Source organism: Trachinotus anak, unplaced genomic scaffold (genome assembly GCF_046630095.1).
Source record: "Trachinotus anak isolate AG129_WGS33_773 ecotype Australia unplaced genomic scaffold, CSIRO_AGI_Tana_v1 ptg000021l, whole genome shotgun sequence".
NCBI lineage: Eukaryota > Metazoa > Chordata > Actinopteri > Carangiformes > Carangidae > Trachinotus > Trachinotus anak.
Genome location: NW_027273872.1, coordinates 20,844,722 through 20,855,330, shown reverse-complemented (window position 1 = coordinate 20,855,330; position 10,609 = coordinate 20,844,722). Strand labels below are relative to the sequence as shown.

At 37.7% G+C, this 10,609-nt stretch overlaps 2 protein-coding genes across 2 annotated transcripts; both read right to left on the bottom strand.

Moving 5' to 3' along the window:
• Positions 1 to 175: 175 nt before the first annotated feature.
• xiap (X-linked inhibitor of apoptosis) lies at positions 176 to 5,278 on the bottom strand. Its single transcript, XM_071457072.1, has 8 exons — positions 5,139 to 5,278; positions 3,426 to 3,703; positions 2,764 to 3,337; positions 2,564 to 2,663; positions 2,371 to 2,449; positions 1,505 to 1,544; positions 1,146 to 1,328; positions 176 to 1,006 (listed from the first exon to the last, which is right to left on the bottom strand). Exons 2-8 carry the CDS (start codon positions 3,663 to 3,665, stop codon positions 813 to 815), a joined length of 1,410 nt encoding a protein of 469 aa, XP_071313173.1. The 5' UTR covers positions 3,666 to 3,703; positions 5,139 to 5,278; the 3' UTR covers positions 176 to 812.
• Positions 5,279 to 6,500: 1,222 nt separating this feature from the next.
• On the bottom strand, positions 6,501 to 9,981 carry psmd10 (proteasome 26S subunit, non-ATPase 10). The gene is made up of 5 exons (XM_071458234.1): positions 9,761 to 9,981; positions 9,537 to 9,635; positions 9,102 to 9,248; positions 7,297 to 7,463; positions 6,501 to 6,998 (listed from the first exon to the last, which is right to left on the bottom strand). Exons 1-5 carry the CDS (start codon positions 9,872 to 9,874, stop codon positions 6,845 to 6,847), a joined length of 681 nt encoding a protein of 226 aa, XP_071314335.1. The 5' UTR covers positions 9,875 to 9,981; the 3' UTR covers positions 6,501 to 6,844.
• Between the last annotated feature and the right edge of the window lie 628 nt (positions 9,982 to 10,609).

The window sequence follows — 10,609 nt, the reverse complement described above, 5'->3', positions numbered from 1 at the left end:
TTGCAAAAGTTACATCAAACCTCAACTGAAAAAAATGAGTGTTTCTAATTGATAGTATTAAATATAGTATGTAAAGGTGGAATAAGTCATTAGGAGAATTCATGATGCTCATTTTATATAGCAGTTGTAGTTACAAATTTCAAACTATTAATAGTTTAAAAAAAAAAATCATGTCTTGAGTGCAATTATTCAAATTTATTCACTGAAAGATGACAGATTGCATGATGAAATGGTAAAATAATTTCACACCACACTGATTGTTTTCAGGCCCTAAACTAGAGTTGATTTTATCAATTACAAAGTAAAGTCTTTATGGATTTACTAATGTACCATTATAAATGTCCACACAGAGTAGCAAACATTGAGAAAATTGAGTATAAAACAGTAAGCACACCAGACAAAATAAATGAGCAGAGCACATAAGTGTATGAAATTATAATGAAACTGATATTACATCTCATGTCCAGTTCATCTGTGCCAATTATCCTAAAGAAAACAAAACAAGTACAAAAACCTATAGAAAGGCACCTCTGGTAAGAAAGTGTTGCAAAATGGGAACTGTGTTTTAGTGTTTTAGTATTAACAGGTGTCAGTACTCATTAATGAAAATCAACATCAGCTATCTACATCTCAATATTGACATCTATTTACCATAGCTGTGATTGTCAAAATATTATTTTCTTGTGACATTCTCATACTCCTACAAACAACATGGTCCTTAAATATATTACAGGCAATTTGCCTTTAATTTTAATTTACAAAATTACAAAGTCAGAAAGCAGCATTGAAGTTTAGCAAGAATATGTGTTTCCTTAAGAGATATAGGTCTTGAGCTTCTGTGATATGGCTCCACAGCAGATTGGACACTTGACGAGTTTCTCTGAACATGTCTCACAAGTGACCAGATGACCACATGGGATGAAGACAATACAAATATCTTTGTCCATACATATTTTACATTGTTTTTCCCTCTGCAGCTTCATTAGTTTCTCCAGTGGGTCCTCATCTGAAAGACAGAGAAAGAAAAAGATCAAAATGTGCTGGCTCATATATAAATTCACTGCTGCACGTGCTTTGTTTGATGTAGTTAACAATAGTATTTGTTCATGCAATGAACGTGGCACAGTATACGGGGGGTAAAGTACCTTCCTGCTCTGCCGTGGCAGTAGCACTCTCTGGTGTGCTGTTATAGCAGTCCTCCAAAAGTGCTCCCAGGTTGGAGTAGCCTGAGCCTGTGCTTCTGATCTTCTTCAAGATGGTCTTTTCCACCACACAGGGCTCTAGACCCATCCCTATGGCATCCTGAGCCAGTTCAGACTGGAGTACATCTGCACACAAAGAGGAAACATCAGTGTGCACAACTACTTGTTTTATCCAGTTATGTTATTTTAGTTTGTTACAGATACACATATACTTCTGGTCATTTTCTTGAAGTACAGAAAATGTTTTAATATTTATATTTTCAAATAAAGGGGGAGTCAAAATAAAATATTAAAATATTTACCATTCAAATGTCCTGAAAATCCATTCTGATGACTTGAAGTCTGAAATCAAACATGGTCATATAGTTATTTTCAGTGTTATTCAAGTAAAACAAAAGCCTATGAGTGACATCACTACAAACATGACCAATTTGGATTGCGATATTTCCCCACACATACGCACGCACACTGTAAGCATACATTCTTTTACAGTTTTTTTTTTAGCTTGACTGGAAATGGTGAAATGATAACATTGTCATATGTGTCACAGGACCGTGCATCTGTGCAGTTAAATGGCTGGAAGATACAGATCAGACTGATTGTGTTACATGCACAGAAGGAAACAGCCCAATGAGAGAACTCAGATTAAGGCAGAATATTATGGAATGTGTTTCGCGCACTACAATAACAGGACTGCTCTAAAAGCCATATTTACATTCAGATGGTGGGTAATCAGACTACCTTACCTACTATTTTTTTTAACAAAGACTGGTGTATTTTAAGCTTTTCCTTGCTGTGCATTTGTGTCCAAATTTTTAAAAAGAGTTTAGTTATGGAGACTTTTTATTTCAGTTTCACGCAAATTTTGGATTTAAATATTTTGATTACTAGGTAGCACCGATATGATATAATCCTTTAATCCCAACACAGTGCTGTCACAGCAATACTTTGCTGTCCTGGGTCTTTATTATGCACATATGCTACATGTAAACACCAAATTAGACACCAGGTTAACCACATCATTGGCTGGGAAACCAGGTTTTCACCAGATTTCTCTTCCTTATTCTGATTAAAGAAATCTGGTTTCTTGTTTTGCAAAATCGGATTACTTGGCAAAGGCAACAACAACCTAGTTATTTAATTACATGTAAAAGCACTGAAAGCTTACAGCTCCATTTCGTCGTGGGTCTTGCAGCTGGATGCTGTTGACAAATTCTTGTCCTTTTTCCGCCAACAGGAAGCTGCATCTGATTAAAAAACATGTAATGGAATTAAAACAAAAGAAAAAGAGCAAAAAGAAGAACAAACACTGACATATATGTATATAAGTTAATATAAGGGAACATCAGGGCTGCTCTTACCCAGGGTAGTGTTTGGCATGTTCTTCCCAGGGGTCTTCCTCAGGCTGCCAGCCTTTCAAACCTCCACCACAGCGAAAACACAACACCCTGTCTCCTGTCCCTGTAACAACAGGTCCACAATTTAGACCTGCTTGCATTCATAGCTATGATCAAATACAAAAAGAATGTAAAATCACTAAAGGTTTTCAATGTTGCTCTACCTGTGCTGTAGAAGCCAGCTCTGGCAAGTCTCTCATGATCAATAGGGTGCTGGACACCTGCAAAACTACCAAGCCTCTCCTCAAAACTGCCCATAGGGACTTGAGTGTTTCTGTGTTGACTGCTGCTGCTGCTGCTGCTCTCCTCCTCCATACCCCCCAGGAATGGTATGTTGCCCACATCGTGCCCGAGGATGAAGAAGCAGTTGGAAAAATGTTTGGTATGTTCTCCCCAGGCGGTGTCCCCTGCTTCCCAGCCACCCAGCATGCCACCGCAGCAAAAACACTGCACCCTGTCGCTCTCCCCCAAGTAGTAGAGGCCGGCTTGGGCAAGGTCCTGGGGTGTCACAGGTGCAGTAGATGGCCAGGAAGAGAAGGTCCGAAGTCGCGCCTCCTCACTCTTCATGTGAGGAGCCATGGGGTAAGTGGACTCATCAACCACCTCTCCTGTTCTCAAACGATATTCTAGGTCTTCTGCTGCTTCATTATAGATGGAACCATTAATCAGTGTGGTATCAGAGGTCGGGTTAAAACTGGTGCGGTGGGTGCAGCTGAGAAACATGCACGATGGGGAAACCTGTAACAGAGGGTTAGTATGATTTAGCTACTTAAAACAGAATGAAACCCATAATGTGAATCTGATTTTTTTTTACCATTAAGATTACCTCTTTATGCCTCTCTACAGGTGTGTCTCCTGTACACCAGTTTTCCACAGTCTTCTGACAGCTGAAACAGCGAACACGGTCAGCATGGCCAGTGAAGTAAAAGCCGGCCCGGGCCAATCTTTCTGCTGGGACTTGCTGGGCCAGGCTGGAGCCACGGAATGAGTCCAGACGACTGTCCATCAGAGAAAAATCCGCCAAGTAATCTGTCTCCAAATTGCTGTCTTGTCTGGGATCACACATGCTAAAACCTGAATGGGATCACTTGATGAACAGAAAGTCTGCAGATAAAACAGAGAGAAAGAGAGCCTATAAATTTTGAAGTTAAACAAATGTCTAAAAATGGGTTAAATAAAATCATTAAAAAATTGCTTCTCCCTGTTCTTATGAACATTTAACATAAGACAAAATCACTTATAGCATAGGCTCTTAGAGGGTGTCTGTGCCTTTAAGAGAAGCAGCCAAACTGTAATCACATGTAGGTATTGGATATTCCATGTGAGGGATGGGCACTGGAGAGGCAGGATTGTCTACAAGGCAGGTACACTGCAATTTGATAGTATTACAAAGGGTGTATCCCTTGGCAGTCCAACAGCACAACCTAAGGACACCATGAAGTGAAGATACAAGAAATAGATACAATATTTAGTCCATGCAACTAAAATGAGGTGTGACATAATAGTTTAGTAAGCAGAGGTACATTGTGTGGTGTCTACGCCAAATTATGCAACACATTATGGGAAAGCATGCCACACTCCCTCTTCTAAATATTTTCCCAGAGGATGTAACTTTAATGTTACTGTCACATAGCATAATGATTTCTCTTTAGAGTGCATACACTGCATTCACAACTCAGTATAGGAACAGTAGATAACTTAAATCGTGGAAATGTGCATTTATTTATGTATACACCAAATAAACTAAACTCTCTAAAAAAAAAAAAAGGCAATATCACACCTTTCTACACAGGACATTGTAACCACTGTATATCAGAACTGATTAAGCAACTATTTATTGATCTGGTTTCTTTTCTTTATTGAGGGGAGCTTGTGATCTTTGAACTACCTTTCGCGTCGCTAAACAAACAGCTTGGACAAACAGTTTAGGTACAAATATGTGTAAGCTAACTTCTTTTTGAAAGACACTCCCTAGATCTGCATTCAGTCCCAACTGCTTCGCACAAAGTTTTGACGTACATGCTGTCACAGGTTTTTAACCATGTGATAATAAAGTAGACACCCACGAACTATCTTAACTTAGCGTTAACTTATTAATGGTCGGACTGTATCGACTGGCCCCGAAAACTCCAGAAACGCAGTCACGCAGCTTTGTATTTAACAATAGCGACATAATAGCCCCACAGTCTCTGGTGGGTAAACGCCGCTTAAAGCAAACTGACTGCTGCTTTCATCTGACAGTTAGCACTTAGCTAACCAGACACGCACTGCTTTAGCTCATTGGCGTACTTTTTACCTCAACAAAATGAGTTCAGTGTTAGCTCAGTAGGGTTTAAAAAGGCCATCTTAAACTCTGGTCGGTGCTCTTAAGCTGCAATGTTGGGTTTAGTAAACAGGATTGCCAAGATATCATCTAACGCTAGCGACAAGCGTTAGCTAGCTAGCGTTAGCTTACATATTGTACATAACGTTAGGTCAAAAAGTTTTTTCATAAAGTATCATTGCAAAACTTCAACACTAATAATCTTTTAACACTTACAGCCAGCTCCTCGGTCTCTAACTCCAGCAGCTCTTTGGCATGGACACCGCCTACAGGAGACACCAGCAACTAGAGAGGAGTCCTTCTTATGCTTTAGGTGACCTCGGTTTCAGGAAGTGAAAGCATCACCACTGAAAATGCGCCTCTCGAGGACGACCACTGTGTGACGTCACGAAAAGTAGACCTTTCGCGCGGGGGGGGTTAGGTGGGGGTTTCCCAATAAAACCGGATAAAATCTATGGATAAAACCCATAAGCCCCCCAGAAGAACAGTTCTGAGGTAATTGTATTTTGCTTGAGCTAATAAAATATGATGATCCACCTCAGCTAGTTACAAATTATTAAAATTCTATAATTACAAATGCATCAGTAGGCTTTTCATTTTCCACTATAATATTCTTACTCTGACAGAAACCAGTTGCATAATCAGTACATTTAAGTAAAATTTGCTCATAATTCTTTCGTATTCTTTTAAATACAGAACTTGCTTCTAATTAAGTATTTTTACATTCTGCTCTTTGTTCTTAAGTAAAGGATCTCAATACTCCACCACTGTTTGTAGTATGTGAGCATGTTTTCATAAATACTGTAATCAAAGGTACACATTAATTTAAAATTTTGCCTATACACAGCAAGTCTATCAAAGTTTTTATTATTTATTCTATTAATCTGGAACCTGGGACAGCAACAAATACCTTGCTAGAGAATCTTATGCCCAGGTTTATAAAGAGATTCATTGAAAGCTGCAAAACTGAGACATGCTTTAAAAATAATCCAAATCTTACAGTTCACTACAGCATCACTCATGGTTAGCTGTGACTTGTGTTGTGACTTGTGTTGCACCTGTAACCACACACAACCATGATGTCACAGTGTACTGGAGCATAACTGTACATCACTGCAGTAAGGTCATGAAAATTAGACCTTTTTGTGGGGGTTTCCCAAAAAAACTAATAAAACCCTGCGTTTAACATTCATCAGTTTACCTTTGTTTTCATATCAATTATCATTAACAGGTGCTGTTCCTGGACAGGTATATGTCCTGCTTGTATTGAGTTAAAAACACTGAAAGTCAGTGAAAACAAGATATTCAAGTTATACTGAAAGAGATTTTAATCTCAATGAGACTGCCTGGTTAAATAAAGATTTTTTTTTTTTTAAATCAGGAGGTCTTAAATTACCCTTCCAAATATTGAGCCCAGGTTATAATTCTTGCTTCTAATTAGTTCTCAAAGCCTGCAAACATCTCACGGTTGCCCTGTATAATTGGTTTAATCACTAAACCCGACAATAGGTCAACAGACAGAAAAAAAATAACATTAGCTGGATCCATGAACAATAAATAAATATATCCCAAACATACTTTGTTAAGAGGCTGAACACTGATTTTTATTGAGTCATTTTTGCAACAATTCAGACTTCACAGAAAATAGGCTGCAGTGTTAGACTGCGCTTAGTGCGGGAGAGTGTTTTTGATCAGACATCTAATGTCTGCTCAGCCTCAAATCCCATGCTGAGGAGCTGTTGGACTGATGCAGTTCACTCCAACTTTTCTCCCTTACGCTGTCTCATCTTCCTCGTGTTACACATCTGAATGCGTCACACCAGGCCACTCAAGGAGGAGTGACTGGGCTGAGAGTTCTCATTATGCAACTTGGCAATAGCGGGGATTCGAGCTGGAATATGACTTGTAGGTCAGTAAATGCATCATCCCTCCACGATCCGACAAAGTATGTTGCCTAGACCACCCTTGGCTATCTGGAGGGGGGTCTTTTCCTCTTTGTTTTCAATGTAAATGCTGGCTCCGTGTTCTACCAGCAACTTGGCTGCTTCCACACGCTCCTCATCGCATGCCAGGTGGCTGGTGAAAAAAACAAAGCATGCAGAATTGTAAATACAAGAATTGTAAATAATTTTTTTATTTTTAATTTCAAAAGAGCACAAACCAAATTCGATTCAGCTCTGTTGTATTAGGGTGAAGGTAAAAATCTCAGATTGATATCTCAAATTCAAAGCAAATAAAAACAAACCTATCTTCATGGCTGGATACCACCAAGAGTAAATGAGAAAACATGTTTTTAATTTAGCTGAATTGACCCTTTAAGGGTTTATGCCAGCAGCCACAATGCTGTATTATACAAATATGTATTCACACGTACAGCGGTGTGTTTCCCTGTGAGTCCTGGATGTTGGTTGAGGCACTCTGTTTGAGAAGCAGCTGGATGAGGCGGTAGTTGCCCTTGGCGGATGCTCTGTGAAGTGGAGTGGATTCCAACTTGTCGGTGGCATTGGGGTCTGCTCCATTTTCCAACAACAGCAAGGCAATCTATAAAGAGTGAAAGCTGCTTTACTCAGCAGTCACTGACATCCTTTTTTTTTAAACTCAATGATTTCCCATTCACATGAAATACATGTTTTCAGTTCCTAGAAAAGCAGGCCACAGTGCTTATGTTGGTTAGGAAAGGACACGAAAACCTCGGACCGGAGTCCCTGTTACTACTTGAAACACTGTGGGTGAATTTCAATCTCAAATTAAAAATATATATTTTTTAAGGAGTTATGGAAAATAATATCAAGTTACTTGTTTAAATCCCAAAAATACATTTATGATTTAGATGTCTAGTGTCTTTATAACTTTCTGCACGTTGTCCTCTTTCCGGTCGTGAGAGGTGTACAAGCCAAAAAGGGGTACAGAGTACTTAGGAGTGAGGTGCATCACTTCCTCTGGAATTTTTACACACCAAGTTTTCAAGTACTGTTAACTTTAGGTTTATTAGCTGACAGCAAGAGGGAAATCCAAAAGATTAGCTAAATAATGTTTGCTTCGTGGTGTGCATGTACGTGTGAAGGAAATACAGTTATATAGCTAAATAAATTCAAAGCTAAAAGGACTGGCATTTAGTGAAGGTAATATTAATGTCTTTAAGTCTATGCAGTGTGTCAGATTATAATAACGTCTGGAATAAAACCTGAAAACTAAACTAAAAGATAGAATACTAAAAATCTGACAACAAAATAATCCTAACTTTCATGGTCTTTTTAACTAATTCTATCCAAATATACGAAAGTAATGACACACCAACTTAAATGTGACAATAAGTTGGACCCTACTTTATTCTTTCATAACTCACTAATTAAATGTTACAGACAAATGTCTTGATTAAGGACTTAAGATAAAGGTAGGTATTTACACCTGTGATGTCATCATCATGATGAAGTAGGATATGGTTTGGTTCCTCTACGTCAAGTCCAGAATAAAAGGAAGGGTAAACCCATACCAGTGGGAACTTCCCTCTTTCTGGTGATTTTAAGTGCTGTTGTCTTCAAATATAAAACGTGCTGTCCTACTAAACAATGAAAAGCACCTACAGCAGCATATTACAGAAATTGATAGCAATGTTATCCTGCTGTACATTTATTAAATTAAAGTGAAAATTATACCTCAATGAGAGAAAAGTAATGGCTAAGTAAAAAAAATAAAAAAACAATTAGGCTGCAACCGACAATTATTTTCACAGTCAATTAATCTGACTATTTTGTCTATTAATCATTTGGCCAATATGACATAAGAAAACTATTAAATCACAGTTTCCTAGAGCATGAGGTCCAAAAGCTAATTATATTTAATTAAATATGCTGTTAGTAAAATGAAATCCTTGTATAACAGAATTTTGCTTAAAAAATATCTTAAATAATCAATGAATAATGAAAGTTTTCAATTTTCTGTTGATTTCATACTTGATTGATAAGTGATTTGTTGCAGATCTAAAAATATGACAAAATATATCTAGAAATACAGTGATCTTGATATTGGAAATATCACAGTTATAACAGAATATAATTACATTTATAGAGCTACTTCAAAGACTCTGCAGAAACAGAATACAAATTTAAGACTACAAGCATAGAGTACAGTTGTACATCAAGTTGATCAGCTAATATTAGTGCAACCTGAGGAATTTACCTCATATCTGTCTTTAGAGGCGGCATAGTGAAGAGGGGTGCATCCATTCTGATTAACTGAATTCAGCTGAGCTCCTTTGGATATTAGAGATCTCACTATGTCTTCTCTGCCTGCGGATGCAGCAATGTGAAGAGGAGACCACGAAGCCTGGGAAGCAACATATCACATATGGTCATTTCACAAAACAAAGTGAATGGATAATATTAAGATTACTCAATATTATATATGAAAACACACACACACACACACACGCACACACACACACACACACAGTATATATATATATATATATATATATTGAGTGGATGTTGTTATTGTAGCGGTGACTCAATTGTAGGGTGCACCTGTCAATACTATTAAGAGTCATCCTTCCACCACCTCAGAGGAAAATTTTAATGAACTAAATCAAAAACATTAAACAAAAAATAGGCGTACATCATCTTGCAGATTCACTTCAACTCCCAGGTCGAGCAGAAACTCCACAATGTTGGTGTGTCCAGCAGAACAAGCCCAGTGAAGAGCGGTTCTACGGTCCTGAAATCACAGAAGGTCGAGGATAAAGACGTAAATAATGCTATTTTGGATTCGTCGTTATTTCAGTACCGGCAGGCTAAAGAAAACAATTGCCGCGGAGGTTTTGCTGGGTCATGCATTCTTACCTGGTCCGCTTTGCAGGCAAGCGTTTTATCTGACAGAATACACTGTTTCAGTTTCTCAAACTGCCCCGTGTAAGCAAAGTTACAGACCTCCACATTTGATACTGAACCCTCCATTGTTATAGATATATATGCTCTGAGTGATAAACAAAACTGACAACCACCAGATCCGTCAGTGCTTCGGAGTTGTTTCGTTTCAGATTTGAACCAAACAAGCAATGACTCAGGAAATAATGGACTCTACTTCCGCATGGCTTCATTTTTTTTCTTCAAATTAAAATACCGTCAGAGTTCAGATCCTTGACTGTAGTAGCTTAAAGGTATCCATAGCATAATGTTAAAAACATTTTGTTACAAGTAACAAAGTTTCTCTTTGAGAAAAAAACCCCACTTAAGTAAAAGTATGAAATTTATATCAGCAAAATGTACTTTAAGTATTATAAGCCAAATACTCATTCTGCTGAAAATCAGATTCTTTAGACCATGATATATTATATTAACAAACCAAATAATTACGAGATAAATCCACGGGTTGTGATTTTATACACATTTTTTTTTATTTAGTGTGTATTCTTGGGTCAACTGTTCTCTCTTTATTACGCAATGTACAACTTTACCTCTTTGTGTAAGAGGTCACAAGCTTAGAAAATATGTCTTGACTGATGTAGTGTGCAAACTTATGTGTTGTTATGTCTTAACTTGGAAAGTAACTAACTTTAGTTGTAAAATAAACAAAGTGCAGTATTATAAAATGCAGTGGAGTACAAGTAAATAACATAGAATTAAATGCTTCCAAAATTGTACTGAAGTACACTAAATGTATTTACTCTTAACCTGAATATCATACCATAT